This window comes from Helicoverpa armigera, chromosome 4 (genome assembly GCF_030705265.1).
Source record: "Helicoverpa armigera isolate CAAS_96S chromosome 4, ASM3070526v1, whole genome shotgun sequence".
Taxonomy (NCBI): Eukaryota; Metazoa; Arthropoda; class Insecta; order Lepidoptera; family Noctuidae; genus Helicoverpa; species Helicoverpa armigera.
Window position 1 is genome coordinate 3491482 of NC_087123.1, and position 22119 is coordinate 3513600.

At 38.0% G+C, this 22119-nt stretch overlaps 1 protein-coding gene across 3 annotated transcripts; it reads right to left on the reverse strand.

Annotated features, from left to right (window-relative positions):
* Nucleotides 1-166: 166 nt before the first annotated feature.
* Nucleotides 167-22119, reverse strand: LOC110378298 (zonadhesin). Of its 3 annotated transcripts, XM_064034473.1 has the most exons (38): nucleotides 21927-22119; nucleotides 20784-20885; nucleotides 16122-16310; nucleotides 15614-15808; nucleotides 15151-15360; nucleotides 14818-15024; nucleotides 14518-14712; nucleotides 14190-14384; nucleotides 13885-14091; nucleotides 13399-13593; nucleotides 13032-13229; nucleotides 12704-12877; nucleotides 12266-12472; nucleotides 11997-12185; nucleotides 11715-11912; nucleotides 11374-11547; nucleotides 11037-11234; nucleotides 10736-10909; nucleotides 10449-10655; nucleotides 10182-10370; nucleotides 9900-10097; nucleotides 7763-7936; nucleotides 7409-7606; nucleotides 7104-7277; nucleotides 6803-7009; nucleotides 6531-6719; nucleotides 5920-6117; nucleotides 5579-5752; nucleotides 5241-5438; nucleotides 4972-5145; nucleotides 4681-4887; nucleotides 2260-2448; nucleotides 1981-2175; nucleotides 1711-1899; nucleotides 1435-1623; nucleotides 1147-1347; nucleotides 867-1064; nucleotides 167-670 (listed from the first exon to the last, which is right to left on the reverse strand). In XM_064034473.1, exons 1-38 carry the CDS (start codon nucleotides 21991-21993, stop codon nucleotides 447-449), a joined length of 7146 nt encoding a protein of 2381 aa, XP_063890543.1. In that variant the 5' UTR covers nucleotides 21994-22119; the 3' UTR covers nucleotides 167-446. The 3 variants fall into 3 exon arrangements, 2 of the variants coding, with proteins under 2 accessions (XP_063890543.1, XP_063890544.1); XM_064034474.1 differs by lacking the exon at nucleotides 16122-16310; XR_010276433.1 differs by lacking the exons at nucleotides 167-670; nucleotides 867-1064; nucleotides 1147-1347; ... (2 more) ...; nucleotides 1981-2175; nucleotides 2260-2448 and adding exons at nucleotides 3837-3979; nucleotides 4132-4329; nucleotides 4414-4601.

Sequence of the window (22119 nt, forward strand, 5' to 3'; positions counted from 1 at the left end):
CCCGAACAAACTATCGGCCGACTAAAAGTTTGCAGTTTATGGTTAGGTAGGTATACTCAGAGGATTCACCTAGACCTATTCACATTAGTGATTATTAATCAATAGCCACAGAACATAGCTTTTTGATGAGGTTGATGATGGTGATGAGGGAAATAAAACAAAAAAATGCATGTATTAAAGATTTAATTGTAAATTTTAAAAGGCTGAAACCATAACGAGTTCAACCTTGCTTCGGTAACCACGTTAAGCCGTGGATCCTAATAGTCACTCGAACATATTTTAATGATTAAATAGAAGACAGGTAAACCAACCAGTCTTAGCAAGGATTCCGTGACAGCTATTTTATGAAGATAAGATTGACAGTCGATCCATGTACGACACGATCTGATTAGACTGGAAGCCGTCCTCAATGTGGCTTTAAAATACTAGGCTGATAATGAAAGATTTTATTTAAGACAATCTGGGGAACTAGCCATTTCTGGACAGTCACACAGAGGTATACATGGTGAAGTTGTGTTTAATCTTAAGTATCCTGAGGCACAGAGGCACCCTGGTCTCTCCTTCTGGTTTGCGTCACATTTGTACTTGGCTACTAAGGAGTTGCAGGTATTTGGAGGACATTCCTTGAAGTTTGACGTGTACACTTCGTTGGCATTTGGGCAGAGGGAAGCTGTGGGCAAATAAATTGGAAAACTATAGTTTGGAGCGATTTTAGGTATATCTTAGAAGATACATTAGCCAAATGTTTGGATGAAGTCTTGTTTTCGAACTAATAATTCCACAAAGTTTTTAACTTAAGGTTATGAAAATTATTTAAGACTACTACAAGTTGGTAATGACGCTTTCAATACACAACATAATATTACCTTCACACTCCTCAGAGGGGACGCAGTCACCTTTTTCATTTCTGTAGTAATTCTCCTTGCATACACAGCCTCTGTGACACGGAGTTGCGGTACAAGGAGAACAGTTTTCAATTTTCGTGTCTCTTTCTGAACAGTTTTGGGGTCTGCAGGTCTTTTCCACGCATGGGGAATACTCTTCATTGGCAGGGCAAAGGTCAGCTGTAATAACAATAATTATAAGTTCCATTCTATAATTTCATAAGCCTAGTAATGTTTCAAATTAAAATTGATCAAAACTTACGGCATTCTTCAAAAGGTATGCAAGTTCCATTAACTCTGCCGTATCCTTCCTTGCACTGACATTTTGGGAAACATTCCAGAACAACGCCTATTCTGAACGGGCATCGACCTTTAAGCCTAGGTTGGCCACATTCATCGGTAGGGCAGTAAGGTGGGCAGGCGACATACTCTTCATTCGGAAAGTCACTGCAGTCAAAGGGAGCTAAAAAGTAAATATGAGGTCCATTACTGCTTTATGCTCAAATATAAATTGTACTGCAACTTCTGTTCGACGTGTAAATGGACTTACGACAGCTGGAAGTGGGTATGCAAGTGCCGTTCTCAGCTCGCTTTTCATTAAACCTGCATCTACAAGCCGGGGTGCAGGGGAATAATGGAAGACATGTCTCTTTTTCATTAGGTGACTTTGGGCAATAATCCGAAGTACATTTTGATGGACAAGCGTCCAAAACTTCATTTTCGCTACAGGTTATTTGAGCTGAAAAAGAAAATAAATAATTTATCTCGCAATTATAAAATTTTTTGGAGATAGAATATTTTATTTAAGTTAGGATAAATAACTCACGAGGACACTGGTCTTCAGGTACGCAATCACCATTTTTATCGCGAAGGAATCCTTCCTTACAGATGCATTCTTTGTCACAACCTGAGACTTGAGGGCAAGGCAAGAATAGACCTCTATGCGTACAATTCAGTGGTCTGCAAACAGCGTTGGCACATTCTGAAAATTCTTCATTAGGTGGACAGGTAACAGCTAAAAATAACAATATAATTTTGTAATTTTTCCCAATTGAAGTCAATTTTGAAAACGCTAGTTTATTTCATCAGTACGTACCTTTGCATTCACTTTCAGCAACGCATTTACCATCGTCATCACGCAAATAACCTTCCTTGCATACACATCCCTCTTGACAAGACCCCTCCGAGATACTCGGGCAGAATACAGGCCCATCCTTTTCAGTGCAGTACTGTGCTCTACAGAGTACTTGAGTGCAATCTGAAAACTGCTCGTTAGACGGGCAGGTAGGCACTGAAAAGAACATGAATGAAACAATGATATTATGTTATTAGCTCCCAGAAAACAAAAAGCCTGAACGAATTATTATGTACTCACCGGGGCACTGTTCTTTAGGCACACAAACGCCATTTTCGTCGCGAAGGTAGCCATATTTACAGACGCAATCCTTTATACATTTTGAGACCGAAGGGCAAGGTGGAAGTATACCTCTTTCGTTACAGTTTAGTGATCTGCAAAGAGCGTTGGCGCAGTCTACCAGATCTTCGTTCGGTGGACAGGTTTTGGCTAAAATTAAAACAAAATTACAATTTTAATCGTAAGATTCGTGGGAACAGCTTCAAAAATAAAATACGGCAGATACTTACGACCTTCTTCTTCATCACATTCCTCCTCAGGTACACAGGATCCTGATTCATCTCGTAAGTAATTTTCTTTGCAAATGCATCCAGGCTTACAAGCTCCGGGAACGAGTCCCGGACAGCCCAACGGCATTCCCTTCTGAGTACAGTTTTGGTGTCTACATGTACCTTCAACACATTCGGACCACTCTTCGTTTTGTGGACATAATTTATCTGAAAATCATTAATTATTTCAAATATTTTGTTATACCACTGCTTCTGACTATCTTACTTTATTGATATGTACGCTCATCATCCTCCGAGCTTTTTCCCAACTATGTTGGGGTCGGCTTCCAGTCTAACCGGATTCAGCTGAGCACTTTACAAGAAGCGACTGCCTATCTGACCTCCTCAACCCAGTTACCCGGGCAACTCGAGAGCCCTTGGTTAAACTGGTGTCAGACTTACTGGCTTCTGACTACCCATAACGATTGCCAAGGATGTTCAATAACAGCCGGGACCTACATTTTAACGTGCCATCCGAAACACAGTCATTGCTGTCTAAGATATACTTAGAAAGTACATACAAACTTAGAAAAGTTGCATTTGTACTTGCCTGACCTGGAATCGAACCCGCGCCCTCATACTCGAGAGGTTGGTTCTTTACCCACGAGGCCACCACGACTTCCACACACGACTTTATTGATATGTACGCTGTGTAATACTTACCACACTGTTCCTCAAGAATGCATTCATCGTTATAATCCTTAATGAGTCCTGGTTTGCAAACACATTTGTAATCGCAAGGAGATGGTGGACAGCTGAAGGCAATGCCACGATTTCCGCAATTTACTTCAGGGGGACAGCCTTGCACACAACGCAGCTCTTGGTTCTTTCCACATTCTACAATTTACGAATAAATACATAAATCTATGTAGGTGTGTTTATGTTAGTTCTTCTTCTAAAATTACAGAGACACATTTTCTACAAAGTACTTCACTTAATCAAATATAGCTCGTGAATCTCTTACCCTTACTACATAGGTCTTCTGGAATACAGTATCCGTTTGCATCACGGAAGTATCCTTCCTGACACACGCATCCTTGTATGCAGTCGCCGTCAACAATGATCGGACACGCTTGCGGAATATCCTTGTCTGAGCAATTCTGAGTTCTGCAAACTGCTTGGGTGCAGTTAGAAAACACCTCGTTCTCACTACAGGGACCGGCTGGAAAAAGAAGTAACTTGAATATGACATTTCCTTTTTATACACAAACACTATGTTGCTATATGGTTGTACTTACGACATTCTTCCTCAGGTATGCATTCGTTAATTTCATCCTTTACAAAGCCTGGTCTGCAAACACATTTGTTTTCACAAGGGGACGGAGCACAGCTGACGGCAAGGTCACTGTTATTGCAAGTCCTCTCAGGGGGACAGGATTGCACGCAACGTACCTCTTGGTTATTTCCACATTCTAAAATTAACAAAAAAGTTAATGGCTGGCTACAACTTCAAATGAGTGTTATTGATATGATAAGCAATTTCAAAATACGAAAGTCTGGTTGTTGTTATTTTAGAGACATTAAATTTTGTACAAATAATTTGATAGAATCAAAACTGACTTACGGTCATCACATAGTTCTACTGGTACACAGTTTCTATTTCGATCACGCAAGAATCCTTCCTTACACACGCATCCCTCTAAGCAAGATCCCTCCGGGATTCCTGGACAGGGTATGGACTCATTCTTTTCACTGCAGTACTCAGCTCTACAGATCGCTTGAGTACAAGTCGAAAACTCTTCGTTAGGTTGGCAGGTGGGAACTGCAATTTTATTTTTTAATATTAATTAAATAATGATAATCATGGCACCTCAAAAAGTAGAATCTGGAATAAAAAGCTACTCACCGGGACACTGCTCTGTAGGCACACAGGTGCCATTTTCGTCGCGAAGGTAGCCGTATTTACAGACGCAACCTTTAATACATTTTGGGACCGAAGGGCAGGGTGGAAGTGTGCCTCTTTCCTACAGTTTAGTGCTCTGCAAAGAGCGTTGGCGCAATCGACCAGATCTTCGTTCGGTGGACAGGTTTTGGCTAAAATTAAAAACAAAATTACAGATTTCAACGTAAAATTCGTGATAACATTTAAAAAAAAAACGAGTCAAAAACTTACGGCCTTCTTCCTCATCACATTTCTCCTCAGGTACACATAATCCTGATTCATCTCTCAAGTAATTTTCTTTGCAAATGCATCCCAATTTACAATCTCCAGTAACAATTCCCGGACAGCCCAATGGCATTCCCTTTTGAGTACAATTTTGGTGTCTACATGTAGCTTGAACACATTCAGAAAATTCTTCGTTTTGTGGACATAATTTATCTGAAAAGTTTAAATATTTTATTATACCGTTGCCTCTGATTATTGTATGTACTTGACATAATACGTACGCTGTGTAATACTTACCACATTGTTCTTCAGGAATGCATTCGTCATTATAATCCTTGATGAGTCCTGGCTTGCAAACACATTTGTAATCACAAGGGGATGGAGCACAGCTGACGGCAAGGTCACGATTTCCACAATTTACTTCAGGAGGACAAGACTGCACGCACCGTAGCTCTTTGTTTGTTCCACATTCTATAATTTACGAATACAAAATAAATTAAAATTTTAGAATAACTTTTTTCTACAAATAATTTAAAGTAATCAGAAATTGCTCGTGAATCCCTTACCCTTACTACATAGGTCTTCTGGAATACAGTATCCGTTTGCATCACGGAAATATCCTTCCTGACACACGCATCCTTGTTTGCAGTCGCCGTCAGCAACGCTCGGACACGCTTTCAGAATATCCTTGTCTGAGCAATTCTGATTTCTGCAAACTGCTTGGGTGCAGTTAGAAAACACCTCGTTCTCGCTACAGGGACCGGCTGGAAAAAGAAGTAACTTATGTAGCTTGAATATGATATTTCCTTTTTATACATGTAAAAAGGAGTCGAGAAATAGCAGTGCCATAAGAAATAGACATAATTTTGAGATAAACAGTATGTAACTATATGGTTATACTTACGACATTCTTCCTCAGGTATGCATTCGTTAATTTCATCCTTTACAAAGCCTGGTCTGCAAACACATTTGTTTTCACAAGGGGACGGAGCACAGCTGACGGCAAGGTCACTATTATTGCAAGTCCTCTCAGGGGGACAGGATTGCACGCAACGTACCTCTTGGTTGTTTCCACATTCTAGAATTAACAAATAAGTAAATTGCTGGCTATAACTATAATTGATTATGATTGATATGATAAGCAATTTCCAAAATACGAAGGTAATATTAGATAACTTCAGTCTAGTTGTTGTTAGAAACATTTAATTTTATACAAAGGATTTGATAGAATCAAAACTGGCTTACGGTAATCACATAGTTCTTCTGGTACACAGTATCCATTTTGATCACGCAAGAATCCTTCCCGACATACGCATCCCTCTAAGCAAGATCCCTCCGGGATACCTGGACAGGGTATGGACTGATTCTTTTCACTGCAGTACTCAGCTCTACAGATCGCTTGAGTACAAGTCGAAAACTCCTCGTTAGATTGGCAGGTGGGAACTGCAAATGAAAAAAAAAAAGATGAATGAAATAATGGTACAATAATGGGACTTTCAAGTGAAATCTATACTATCTATACTAGTATTATAAAGAGGAAAACTTTGTTTGTTTGTTTGTTTGTTTGTTTGGTTGTAATAGATAAATTAAAAAACTACTGGACCGATTTTAAATATTCTTCCGAAACGTCGGGATTAAATAATATAATATAACCGCGATAAATCCGTAAAAGTAGTTTTATTTAAATGTCTAATATTCGCGTAAGTGTCAGAAATCAATATATTCTTTCACCATTAGAAAGCTACATTATCTGCGAGTAACATAGGCTATATTTCATCCCGGTGCGGGCAGTAGCACCCACGGGACGTGGGTGAAACCGCGGGAAAACGGCTAGTCTGAAATAAACTGCTACTCACTGGGACACTGCTCTTTAGGCACGCAGACGCCATTTTCGTCGCGAAGGTATCCATATTTACAGACGCAATCCTTTATACATTTCAAGACCGAAGGGCAAGGTGGAAGTATACTTCTTTCGTTACAGTTTAGTGATCTGCAAAGAGCGTTGGCGCAATCTACCAGATCTTCGTTAGGTGGACAGGTTTTGGCTAAAATTAAAAACAAAATTACAGATTTCATTATAACGTTTGTGATAAAATTCTCAATAAAATAAAGCACCGCAAATACTTACGGCCTTCTTCTTCATCACATTCCTCCTCGGGTACACAGGATCCAGATTCATCTCGTAAATAATTCTCTTTGCAAATGCATCCCGGTTTACAAGCCCCGGGAACGAGTCCCGGACAGCCCAATGGCATTCCCTTTTGAGTACAATTTTGGTGTCTACATGTAGCTTGAACACATTCAGAAAATTCTTCGTTTTGTGGACATAATTTATCTGAAAATTAGTAATTATTTAAAATATTTTATTAAACCGCTGCCTCTGAATGTCTTACATGACACTACCTATATGTATGTTGTGCAATACTTACCACATTGTTCCTCAAGAATGCATTCGTCATTATAATCCTTGATGAGTCCTGGTTTGCAAACACATTTGTAATCGCAAGGAGATGGTGCACAGCTGACGGCAATGCCACGATTTCCGCAACTTGCTTCAGGGGGACAGTCTTGCACACAGCGTAGCTCTTGGTTTGTTCCACACTCTATAATTTACGAATAAATATATAAATTAAACATACATCTAAAATTAACTTTGTTAGTCTTATCTTCTGCAATATTACACTTTCTCTACAAAGTTCTTTAAGTGATTAAAAATTGTTTGTGAATCCCTTACCTTTAGTGCACAGGTCTTCTGGTATACAGTATCCATTTACATCACGGAAATATCCTTCCTGACATACACATCCTTGTATGCAGTCGCCGTCAGCAACACTGGGACATGCTTTCAGAATATCCTTGTCTGAGCAATTCTGAGCTCTGCAAACTGCTTGGGTGCAGTTAGAAAACTCCTCGTTCTCGCTACAGGGACCGGCTAAAAAAAGAAGTATCTTATGTAGCTTGAACATGATATTTTCTTTTTATACGTGTAAAAAGGAGTCGAGAAATAGCAGTAGAGGACAGTAATATGAAATAGACATAATTTCGAATTTTTGACGTAAACATTATGTTGCTATATGTCTGTACTTACGACATTCTTCCTCGGGTATGCATTCGTTAATTTCATCCTTTACAAAGCCTGGTCTGCAAACACATTTGTTTTCACAAGGGGACGGAGCACAGCTGACGGCAAGGTCACTGTTATTGCAAGTCCTCTCAGGGGGACAGGATTGCACGCAACGTACCTCTTGGTTGTTTCCACATTCTAAAATTAACAAAAAAGTTAATGGCTGGCTACAACTTCAAATGAGTGTTATTGATATGATAAGCAATTTCAAAATACGAAAGTCTGGTTGTTGTTATTTTAGAGACATTAAATTTTGTACAAATAATTTGATAGAATCAAAACTGGCTTACGGTCATCACATAGTTCTTCTGGTACACAGTATCCATTTTGATCACGCAAGAATCCTTCCCGACATACGCATCCCTCTAAGCAGGATCCCTCCGGGATACCTGGACAGGGTATGGACTCATTCTTTTCACTGCAGTACTCAGCTCTACAGATCGCTTGAGTACAAGTCGAAAACTCTTCGTTAGGTTGGCAGGTGGGAACTGCAATTTTATTTTTTAATATTAATTAAATAATGATAATCATGGCACCTCAAAAAGTAGAATCTGGAATAAAAAGCTACTCACCGGGACACTGCTCTGTAGGCACACAGGTGCCATTTTCGTCGCGAAGGTAGCCGTATTTACAGACGCAACCTTTAATACATTTTGGGACCGAAGGGCAGGGTGGAAGTGTGCCTCTTTCCCTACAGTTTAGTGCTCTGCAAAGAGCGTTGGCGCAATCGACCAGATCTTCGTTCGGTGGACAGGTTTTGGCTAAAATTAAAAACAAAATTACAGATTTCAACGTAAAATTCGTGATAACATTTAAAAAAAAAATGAGTCAAAAACTTACGGCCTTCTTCCTCATCACATTTCTCCTCAGGTACACATAATCCTGATTCATCTCTCAAGTAATTTTCTTTGCAAATGCATCCCAATTTACAATCTCCAGTAACAATTCCCGGACAGCCCAATGGCATTCCCTTTTGAGTACAATTTTGGTGTCTACATGTAGCTTGAACACATTCAGAAAATTCTTCGTTTTGTGGACATAATTTATCTGAAAAGTTTAAATATTTTATTATACCGTTGCCTCTGATTATTGTATGTACTTGACATAATACGTACGCTGTGTAATACTTACCACATTGTTCTTCAGGAATGCATTCGTCATTATAATCCTTGATGAGTCCTGGCTTGCAAACACATTTGTAATCACAAGGGATGGAGCACAGCTGACGGCAAGGTCACGATTTCCACAATTTACTTCAGGAGGACAAGACTGCACGCACCGTAGCTCTTTGTTTGTTCCACATTCTATAATTTACGAATACAAAATAAATTAAAATTTTAGAATAACTTTTTTCTACAAATAATTTAAAGTAATCAGAAATTGCTCGTGAATCCCTTACCCTTACTACATAGGTCTTCTGGAATACAGTATCCGTTTGCATCACGGAAATATCCTTCCTGACACACGCATCCTTGTTTGCAGTCGCCGTCAGCAACGCTCGGACACGCTTTCAGAATATCCTTGTCTGAGCAATTCTGATTTCTGCAAACTGCTTGGGTGCAGTTAGAAAACACCTCGTTCTCGCTACAGGGACCGGCTGGAAAAAGAAGTAACTTATGTAGCTTGAATATGATATTTCCTTTTTATACATGTAAAAAGGAGTCGAGAAATAGCAGTGCCATAAGAAATAGACATAATTTTGAGATAAACAGTATGTAACTATATGGTTGTACTTACGACATTCTTCCTCAGGTATGCATTCGTTAATTTCATCCTTTACAAAGCCTGGTCTGCAAACACATTTGTTTTCACAAGGGGACGGAGCACAGCTGACGGCAAGGTCACTGTTATTGCAAGTCCTCTCAGGGGGACAGGATTGCACGCAACGTACCTCTTGGTTATTTCCACATTCTAAAATTAACAAAAAAGTGAATGGTTTGCTAACTACAAATAAATGAGTATTATTGATATGACAAGCAGTTTCCAAAATACGAAGGTGTTCGGCAACTTAACGAATATTAGGTAACTTCAATCTGGTTGGTGTTATTTTAGAGACATTTAATTTTGTACAAAGGATTTGAAAGAATCAAAACTGGCTTACGGTCATCACATAGTTCTATTGGTACACAGTTTCTATTTTGATCACGCAAGAATCCTTCCTTACACACGCATCCCTCTAAGCAAGATCCCTCCGGGATACCTGGACAGGGTATGGACAGATTCTTTTCACTGCAGTACTCAGCTCTACAGATCGCTTGAGTACAAGTCGAAAACTCTTCGTTAGGTTGGCAGGTGGGAACTGCAATTTTATTTTTTAATATTAATTAAATAATGATAATCATGGCACCTCAAAAAGTAGAATCTGGAATAAAAAGCTACTCACCGGGACACTGCTCTGTAGGCACACAGGTGCCATTTTCGTCGCGAAGGTAGCCGTATTTACAGACGCAACCTTTAATACATTTTGGGACCGAAGGGCAGGGTGGAAGTGTGCCTCTTTCCCTACAGTTTAGTGCTCTGCAAAGAGCGTTGGCGCAATCGACCAGATCTTCGTTCGGTGGACAGGTTTTGGCTAAAATTAAAAACAAAATTACAGATTTCAACGTAAAATTCGTGATAACATTTAAAAAAAAACGAGTCAAAAACTTACGGCCTTCGTCCTCATCACATTTCTCCTCAGGTACACATAATCCTGATTCATCTCTCAAGTAATTTTCTTTGCAAATGCATCCCAATTTACAATCTCCAGTAACAATTCCCGGACAGCCCAATGGCATTCCCTTTTGAGTACAATTTTGGTGTCTACATGTAGCTTGAACACATTCAGAAAATTCTTCGTTTTGTGGACATAATTTATCTGAAAATTATCAAATTCTTTATTAAACCCCTGCCTTTTACTATCTTACTTGACATCTAAGTATGCTATGTATTGCTTACCACATTGTTCTTCAAGAATGCATTCATCATTATAATCCTTAATGAGTCCTGGTTTGCAAACACATTTGTAATCACAAGGGGACGGTGCACAGCTGACGGCAATGCCACGATTTCCGCAATTTGCTTCAGGGGGACAGTCTTGCACACAACGTAGCTCTTGGTTCTTTCCACATTCTACAATTTACGAATAAATACATAAAACTATGTAGGTATGTTTATGTTAGTTCATCTTCTAAAATTATAGAGACACATTTTCTACAAAGTACTTCACCTAATCAAATATAGCTCGTGAATTTCTTACCCTTACTACATAGGTCTTCTGGAATACAGTATCCGTTTGCATCACGGAAGTATCCTTCCTGACACACGCATCCTTGTATGCAGTCGCCATCAACAACGCTCGGACACGCTTTCAGAATATCCTTGTCTGAGCAATTCTGATTTCTGCAAACTGCTTGGGTGCAGTTAGAAAACACCTCGTTCTCGCTACAGGGACCGGCTGGAAAAAGAAGTAACTTATGTAGCTTGAATATGATATTTCCTTTTTATACATGTAAAAAGGAGTCGAGAAATAGCAGTGCCATAAGAAATAGACATAATTTGAGATAAACAGTACGTTACTATATGGTTGTACTTACGACATTCTTCCTCGGGTATGCATTCGTTAATTTCATCCTTTACAAAGCCTGGTCTGCAAACACATTTGTTTTCACAAGGGGACGGAGCACAGCTGACGGCAAGGTCACTATTATTGCAAGTCCTCTCAGGGGGACAGGATTGCACGCAACGTACCTCTTGGTTGTTTCCACATTCTAGAATTAACAAATAAGTAAATTGCTGGCTATAACTATAATTGATTATGATTGATATGATAAGCAATTTCCAAAATACGAAGATAATATTAGATAACTTCAGTCTAGTTGTTGTTAGAAACATTTAATTTTATACAAAGGATTTGATAGAATCAAAACTGGCTTACGGTAATCACATAGTTCTTCTGGTACACAGTATCCATTTTGATCACGCAAGAATCCTTCCCGACATACGCATCCCTCTAAGCAGGATCCCTCCGGGATACCTGGACAGGGTATGGACTCATTCTTTTCACTGCAGTACTCAGCTCTACAGATCGCTTGAGTACAAGTCGAAAACTCTTCGTTAGGTTGGCAGGTGGGAACTGCAATTTTATTTTTTAATATTAATTAAATAATGATAATCATGGCACCTCAAAAAGTAGAATCTGGAATAAAAAGCTACTCACCGGGACACTGCTCTGTAGGCACACAGGTGCCATTTTCGTCGCGAAGGTAGCCGTATTTACAGACGCAACCTTTAATACATTTTGGGACCGAAGGGCAGGGTGGAAGTGTGCCTCTTTCCCTACAGTTTAGTGCTCTGCAAAGAGCGTTGGCGCAATCGACCAGATCTTCGTTCGGTGGACAGGTTTTGGCTAAAATTAAAAACAAAATTACAGATTTCAACGTAAAATTCGTGATAACATTTAAAAAAAAAAACGAGTCAAAAACTTACGGCCTTCTTCCTCATCACATTTCTCCTCAGGTACACATAATCCTGATTCATCTCTCAAGTAATTTTCTTTGCAAATGCATCCCGATTTACAATCTCCAGTTACAATTCCCGGACAGCCCAATGGCATTCCCTTTTGAGTACAATTTTGGTGTCTACATGTAGCTTGAACACATTCAGAAAATTCTTCGTTTTGTGAACATAATTGATCTAGAAAAGTAATTAAAACAACAATCGACTAAAAATACTTCCCAAGTTGTAAAGAGAAATATAAATTATTTTAGGCTTCGATAGAATCACAGGGATACCAATCAACACTCCTCCCATCTTTAGTAAAATCAATGGACCGGTCCTTGAATGGATGATACATAAAATATAAATGTTTCTTTGATTTTTACTCCAGACCAATTTATTATAATATGCGGTCTATGTACTGCTTACCACATTGTTCCTCAGGAATGCATTGCCCATTATCGTCCTTCACGTGTCCTGGCTTACAAACACATTTGCAGACATAAGGGGATGGTGGACAGGTGACGGCAAACCTACGAGTACTGCAAGTCTTCTGAGGGGGGCAGGAGTTCATGCAACGTAGCTCTTGATTTGTTCCACATTCTAAAACAACAAAATATTGCAAAAATAACTTATGTACCTAATGATAAGTACCCGATCACTAGTCGTGACTGTTTATCGATTATTCGAAGTTGTAAACTTTACAATTTTTATTAATTGTACATGTAAAATATTGTTTTATGTATGAGTCGCTTACCCTTGCTACATAGTTCTTCTGGTACACAATAACCGTTTTTATCACGGAAGTATCCTTCCTTACAAATGCATCCTTGCTTGCAGTCACCGTCAGCCACACTTGGACATGCTTGCGGAATTCCCTTGTCTGTGCAATTCTGAGCTCTGCAAACTGCTTGGGTGCAGTTAGAAAACTCTTCGTGCGCAGTACAGAGATCAGCTGGAAAGCGTGTTATATGGTAATCATCGTTGCTCGTTGTCTCAACGTTAACAAAAATTTCAAGTATCACCATAAAACAATTCGAATGTAGTTTTGTTTTCCACATAATTCATCAATTTTCTGGTCTTTGGTAGGCTTGGTGTCATTTAATAGTTTAAGCAATACTTACCGCTGCATTCATTTTCGGCAATGCATTCACCGTTTTTATTACGTAAGTAGCCCTCTTTGCACACGCATCCTTCTAAACAAGATTCCTCCGGGATATCTGGACAAGGAATGTCCTGACCCTTATCTTGGCAGAATTGAGCTCTGCAGATTCGTAGGAAGCACTTTGAAAACTCCTCGTTAGGTGGGCAGGTAGTGGCTGCAAAAATACCAATTATACAGAAATGATTATTATACAATAACAAATTGCTGACACAAAAACAGAACACCGGGACACTATTTTTCAGGAACGCAAACTCCGTTTTTGTCTCGAAGGAAATTCTCTTTACAAACGCATGATTTTTCGGAATACCTCCGTACAGTTTAGTGGTCTACAAAGAGCTTCGACACACTCCGACCATTCCTCGTTAAGTGGATAGGCAATCACTAAAATAATCCCAGTATTTTTTGCCTATGCACATAAAAGCTATTCATAAAACCAAAAACTTACGTTCTTCTTTCTTATCACAGCTCTCCTCAGGTACACAAAATCCCGATTCGTCTCTCAAGTAATTTTCCTTGCAAATGCATCCCGATGTACAATCTCCTATATTGAAATTCGGGCACTCCACAGTCAGTCCCTTCTGAGTGCAATTTTGTGCTCTGCAGGTAGATTGAACACAGCTCGACCACTCTTCGTTGAAAAGACATGTATTCACTGAAACATATTTTATGTATGAAACGAGTTATTTTGCTAGCAAAACCTCATGAAAACTGAACCTCATGAGCCTCATTTAATGAAATAGTTTGCCTTACGTCTGCAAAGTCTTTCTGGTACACAGTATCCGGATTCATCACGCAAGGACCCTTCCTGACACACGCATCCTTGTTTGCAATCGCCGTCAGCAACGCTCGGACACGCTTGCGGAATATCCTTGTCTGAGCAATTCTGAGCTCTGCAAACTGCTTGAGTGCAGTTAGAAAACTCCTCGGATGGTAGGCAGGGATTGGCTGCAAAAAATGGCTTTCTTAATAAAATAATTTCCATAAATAGATCTGTGTTATACTCTATTAAATCTATAATATCTGTTTATCTAAAAAATATGCTTATTTTTGTAACTTAACCAATCTATAAAATACTTACGTATGCACTTGTCTTCAGGTATGCAGTCACCGTTGTCGTCTCGCAAGTACCCGTCTTGGCACACACATCCCTTAATGCATGATCCTGCAGCAATGCCCGGACACGGTATGGGCCAATTCTTTTGTTCACATTTCTGTGCTCTGCAGACTATTTGTGTACATTCTGTAAACTGCTCATTTGGTGGGCAGGTGGTGGCTGAAAATTGAATTGCGCTGTAAATTACTTGAGTCTGTCTAGTTATGTATTGTCATACATTTTTCGTATACATTTTCGTACAATCGTACTCCAAATGCTACTTACGTTCAGTTTCCTTTTTGCATTGGTCTTGAGGTACACAAACCCCATTTTCGTCTCGCAGATAACCTTCTTCACATACACATCCTTTCAAGCAGAATTTAGGGTCCAATCGGACGCAAGGAACTGACTGGTCCTTTTGTGTACAGTTCAGAGCTCTGCACTCTCCTTGTATGCATTCTGAATATCTTTCATTGGCGGGGCAAACTCCAGCTGCAAACATGTTTTTTATTTTATCATCACATTTTTTATTAAAGAAATAACTTTGAAACTACTTGCAAGTAAAATGTTCACTGATTTCTTCATCAAGATAATTTTACGGTACAATTCAATACTTACGGCACTGTCCATAAGGTACACATTCGCCATTGAGTCTCCAATAGCCTTTTTTGCATCTGCATTGAGGATTGCATATCAGTACTATTCCTATTTGTCCGAAGAGTCGTGGACATTCCCCAGTCGGAGAAGCTTGGCTGCAGTCATCAGTGGGACACAGAGGGGGGCATGGATCAAACTCTTCATTAGGTCTTGCGCTGCAGTCGAAGGGAGCTGAAAGATTGATGAGTTATAGAAAGAGATTTATGATAATCTTCTTCGTGAAATTGGCTGTGATGACAACAATATTAGTGCCTAATGTTTTGCCATCAAGATTTCAAATTTTGTTTATTACGACGTAACACATTACGAAATATTGTTGAAATATTGTTGAAAGATCCTAGTGACCGTAGTATGAATAAATGTTTTAAACAAATGAAAAACCTTTCGGTGTCATTCCAATTTTGAATTCAGATTGGGGACTTACGACAACTCCTAGTGGGTATACAAGTCCCATTGGACGCTCGGCGATGGTTGAAGGCACATCTGCAAGCTGGTGGAGGACAAACTTCTTGCGGCTCACAGAAGGTACTCTCTTTTGTTTCTTCTGTCGGGCAGTAGTCAGAAGCGCAGTCTGCCGGACAATTGGCAAGGACTTCGTTGTCACCACATGTGGTTGGGCCTGCCGAAATGGAAGAACGATTAACGATTCGCCCAGAAAGTTCCTACATCAAACACATTGTGCAATATATGAATGGTGAATTTTGAAGACATTTTATGGTTAACTTGCACCCTCCCCCCGGCTGCGTTTGGAATATGTACCTATATATTCCTAAACCATCATCACGTATCATTCTATTTATTGGTGAATACCAGATGAAAACTCATTCTGTCTCTTGAGTTGGTCGCGAACAGACAGCCGCTTTAGAGAAGTTTCTATGCGTAGTGATTCCTTCAAACTAATGAACTACTTGAAAACTACACTCGACACTTACATTTTTCTGCCGGTATACAATTCCCATTATCATCCCTCAGATAGTTTTCTTTGCAGACACACCCCTGCTTACAAGACGTGGTATCCTGTTCAAAGTATTGGTACGGTTGTCCCTTCTCCGAGCAGTATTGAGCTCGTTGGACTAATTGCGAGCAGTGAGAATACTCTTCGTTCTTCGGACATTTTTTGACTAAAAATACAAAATCGATAATCGATTTAACTATAAAAATAAATATCCGTTCATTACCTTGGCAGAGGCTGTATTTGTACAGTCATGAACAAATTGGTATGTAAAAATAAAAAAAAGTTCTGTAATTCCATAACGCTGTTATGCCTACGTAGAAAATTTAAACAAAGGTTTTATTTTAACAATGTTTAAAATATTTGTCATGTTTACAGAACTGAAACTATACAGATTTATTTGACTAAGTTTATTTGCTGTTTATTACCTATAATTTCCACCTGTATCAACAGACGTAGCTAATAAATTCACGACCTTTTGGAAATAATTTTGTGATTAAAAGAATGAAAAAAATAATTTCGAGGCAAATGAACCTCGAAGCAAAAAATGTGTCCGTGGAAAGAACCGCTGTTCAGTTGATATTAATTTATTACTGCTTATTAATAATTGTAAAAATATTCAAAACTCAAGATGTCATTATAATTTTTATGTGACAAAAAAAAAAACAAATACTGCAGCGTATTACTTTTTCTGATTTAAAACTCTTTCACGTTGTCCCCGGATTTTGATTCGAGTAATATTCCCCGATGAACAGTAAATATTATTACAGTATGTAATATTGGATTTACCCACGTGTTTATATGACATCAGTATACAATAATCTGCAACTACATGTGATTTCTATCTTCTGATTATGCAGTGTGTACATACGAACAGGAAGGTCAAGCTGTTTATAATAAACTGTACATTAAAACATAATAATCTAGGTACTCTATGAACTGATGTACGGTAGACTGCACATCAGTGGTAACTGTCATGCACCTTAACCCAATAGTAATAAGTACGATTTTCCTATAAAACTGTTACCACTGACGTGAAGTTGACTGTACCTAGGCTTGACTGTGCCTAGCTAGACTGTATAAATGTGATTTTTTAACATGAATTGTTATTGATGATTTTTTAAAATGAGGTTCTCAGTTTAACTTGTTGTGCGCGATTATTTCGCGTTTGGCTGAACCAATTTTTTCAACGTTTGTCAGACTTAGTAGAAGGATTTAGGTTTTTAGTGAAGTTGTTTTAGTCAAAAGGCCTACTGATAAATTGATTAATATTTTCTGAAATTATCAGTAAAAAGAAATGTTTTTATTTGAATCACAATTTTAAGTATTTAACCATAAGCCATTATAATTAAATTATTTATATGTTTTCACCAGCTATCTTTTAAAATCGTGAATTATTAATTAAGATATTAGAAATGCGTGATAATACTTATCATTGAATTTTTATTGTTTTGTTTTGGTGTTTTTTAAGTGTTTTGTTAATCTAGTACCTACTAACCTAATATTTAACGACTTAAGTAAGCCACGTTTTATGTTATATACCTAAGTACAAGAATATTAGTTATTTATACTAAAGTTAACGTCTTAAAATAGAAGGCATATCTATTTTGACGAAACCGGTTCTTTTAAATGGTTAAAAAACCATCGACACTGGCTATGCATAAAAAACCTAAGATATTTTCCTCAAGGCATTAGCTAATGTTAGACTCTGTATTTCCATATTTCTTTTTTATATACTTTGTTAGATTTCCTGTTCCATCTTAGTTATAAACGGCACCAACAAATATTTAAAGGATGATGGGCAATTTTGTATGAACCCTGGCCTGATAACCAATAAAGTTCTAATGTGAATTAGATTATTGCTTATACCCTACAGTTACTGAAATAAAACAGTTCATGTCAAGAATCTACCGGAAATAAGTACAGTCGGGCACAAAAGATTTATACTTTTTGCACCGTTTTTTTTGTTAAAATAAAATCCATAGTAGGAAAAATCATTGTATGATGTATTTTCGTCAACTCATCACTTATTTAAATAAGCCTAGGATAGACTATCAATTAAAATCGGTCTTAACTAGGCATAATTGTTTTAATAGCAAAACAAAACATAAAAACTTTTACTTCTACCACCGTATATTATTTCCATTATTGGAGATAACATATCCTCGTTCTGCGGCACCAGGATAGTCGGCCCTGGGTTGTCGAATTATTACAAAAGTAGCGACCCACCCCAGCTTCGCACGGGAAAACAGTATTTACTCACTATTTAACGAATGTTATTACACATACAAACCTTCCTCTTCAATCACTCTATCTTTGAATAGAATAATATTTTAAAAAACTTCATCAAAATCTGTTGCGTAGTTTGGAAGAGTTAAGCTTTCATAGGGACGTAGGGATAAAAGGACTGAAAAAGCGACTTTGTCTTATACTATGTAGTGATGCACAAATAGTAACCAAACGGTTGGTCAAGTCCGGTTTAATCAGTAGAATAAAGTTATTTAAGTTGTTTGTCAGATTTCACAGAGTTCTCATCATATGGCACATCAGGCTTGTTAGCCAGGACAGTCGACAGTCATTGATGATGATAGATTGATGCCAGCACATCTCTAATTCCACAGGATTATATTTCAAAGCAAGATGTATTATCCTGGCCATTAGATGATGTCTGTGCAAGTACTCACGACAAGTATTTGCATTAAATGGGCTCTGAACTTCACTGAACTGATTTTAAAAATCTTTCAGTGGTGGAAAAGCTACGTTATTTCTAATAAAAAGATAGGTTTTCCTTATATACCATACCTGCCAATGTAGTTTAATTCACTAGGCAGTCGTAGGCTTACAGGACTGATATCTTTTTTCCCCAGTGGTTAACAATGTTCCACTCATAACAAAAATTGAATTTTAGGGTATAAGCTATCATTTCATGTGCAAATGGATATTATTGGCTATGCCGGTTAAAGTCACTGGAACAGCGGAATAGTTGCACCAACTGTTTTCTTTTTTTATATGGACACATGCACCTTCTGTGACACGTCCTGACTGATATTGACAATAATATAATGCACTTAACAGCCCCCCATACAAAATGAAGTGGTTCAAGTCCATGGGCTGTCCTATCCTATCAAGTGTCATATCTTCGTTCTCCGGTGGTTTACAATATTTTGCCCATAATAAAAAATGAAGCTTATGACATAAGCTATCATTTGATGTGCAAATGGTTTCTATTGGATATAAGGCTTAGACTCACCGGAACGGCGGAATACGTACACCATACGTTGTAAATACTTCCTGCTAAATAATCTTTTTTTTTTTCAATAAACTTGGAAAATATGGACACATTCACCTTCTGTGACACGTCCTGACTGATATTGACAATAATATAAAGCACTTAACAGCCCTCCCATACAAAATGAAGTGGTTCAAGGCCATGGGCTGTCCTATGCTATCAAGTGTCATATCTTCGTTCTCCGGTGGTTTACAAGGTTGTGCCCATAACAAAAAATGAAGCTTAGGGTATAAGCTATCATTTGATATGCGAATGGTTTTTATTGGATATAAGGGTTAGACTCGCCGGAACGGTGGAATACGTAAACCATGCGTTGTAAGTACTACCTGCTAAATAATCTTTTTTTTTTCAATAAACTCGGAAAATATGGGCACAGACACCTTGTGTGATATGTTCTGACTAATATGGACAATAATATAATGCACTTAAACATCGCTCCCATACAGAATGAAGTGGTTCAAGTTCTTAGGCTGTCCTATGCTATCAAGTGTCATATCTTCGTTCTCCGGTGGTTTACAAGGTTGTGCCCATAACAAAAAATGAAGCTTAGGGTATAAGCTATCATTTGATATGCAATTGATTTTCATTGGTTATGTCGGTTAGACTTTACCAGAACGGCGAAATACGTACACCATAAGTTGTAAATACTACCTGCTAAATAATCATTTTTTTTTCAATAAACTTGGAAAATATGGGCACAGACACTTTCTGTGACTCGTTCTGACAATGATTGACAATAATAATGCACTTATACATCCCTCCCATACGCACTGAAGTGGTTCAAAGCCATGGGCTGTCCTATGATATCAAGTGTCATATCTTCGTTCTCCGGTGGTTTACAAGGTTGTGCCCATAACAAAAAATGAAGCTTAGGGTCTAAGCTATCATTTGATATGCGAATGGTTTTTATTGGATATACCGGCCAATTTTACCCATCATCCTTTGAAGTTGTTACTGGTGTGTGAATTATCATGTGGATATCATTAAGTTTGCGGGATTGCCCCGCATGCGGGAAACCCGGAAGTGAACTTTTTATGAAATTACTACTGTTCACCCATGGTTTCCTCTAAGTCCTGATCTACTTCTCAGGAAAAAGTATCCTGATATCCAAAATCAAAAAACAAAATCAAAATCTTTTTATTTCACATGGACCTTTGCAGGCACCTATGAAAATACCTTAGTTCTAACCTACCACCCCACCAATTTTCAGCTAAATGAGTTAAGCCTTTCTTGAGGTATAAATTACATGAGGAATTTACACGACTTTCTTCAAGGTTTATGTCAAAGATATTATAATATGTCAAAGGCAAAGATTATATAGATTAGAAAATATCACTGTCGAGATAAACTTACCTCTATGACATTTTTTCTTTTGCTTGACTAGACTGATGTCATTTGAAGAATCATCGAATGGCGATGTTTCACTGGTTGGTGATGACTCTTGTGCTACTGGGTCTATGAAAGATATTACAAAAGTTGAAATAAATGTCACCTAAGCCTCCTAATCATCCTGCCGGGGCTGCGGGATTGTTTGAAAGAGTTACCGCGGCACTGGTACATAAAATGCCTATGACGGAACACGACGGTTTTTAGTCAGTAAGTCTGACACTCCCTCACCGCTGCTAACCCACAGCGAGTCAGGGTCATTTGATGATTTTGACATCGTTAAAAAAAAGTCTCCTAATCATCATCATCAGCATTTTTATCATAGCACTGCTGGGCCTCCTATCACTCGGAGAAAGATTGAGCGTCAACCATCACGCTTGCTCAATGCGGGTTGGAGTCTCTTAATGTGATTGTTTAATTATGAAATATTTTCATCATTTAGTAAAATTAGTACCTACCTATTTATAACTTGAGAATTGTTGACTTGACAACACAGACCTTGATGTTTTTTTAATGATTAATTCGCAGTTGGCCTTATTTTATATTAAAAAAACACAAATTGATAAATAAATTCAATGCCCAAATGTAATATTTTAGATGGTTTGGATGTAAAAAATACAAAGAGAATGGCTTTCAAATTCTGGTATTAATTACTTTTCAAAATTATCATGATGATAGATGAGCATATCAGTTTCTTTGCTTATTAAAAAACTTAACTTGCACGTGGAAATGCGGTATTTCCCGGCCTTTTCCCGATAACCTATCAACCCAAAACACTGTATGACTGTATTGATAATATTATTAATATTATATTGATAATTCATCAACAACATCGCTCAATCATCATCACCACATGATCAGAATCACGTTAAAGCTGGGAAAAAGATGATGCACTATTTAGTTTTAATTTCAAAAATTAATAATTTATTTAATCAGATAATCAGTGTCAGATAGGCTGTTAATTAGCCGTACCTAGGGGGCAAGAGTAGATAAGGTTTAGGAGCCGGTAAAAAGTTAAATAATACCAACTTAATTTTAATGTGTGAAAAATGTTTGTTTTTTTTTTTGAAGAAATTCGTGAATTTTATCATAAAATGAATGTTCCCTTACCTGTACATATAACTAAAACAAATACATGAGCCACTAAAGCGACACTACACAGTAATCTACCCGTCATCGCGTCTAAACTACTTCTGAAATAACTTCACACTAAGTATAACTTATATACAAAATAAAACACACGTTTCAAAAACCAGGTGTTTTATTAAGCACGATTTATTCACAACAATAACAATCCATCGTG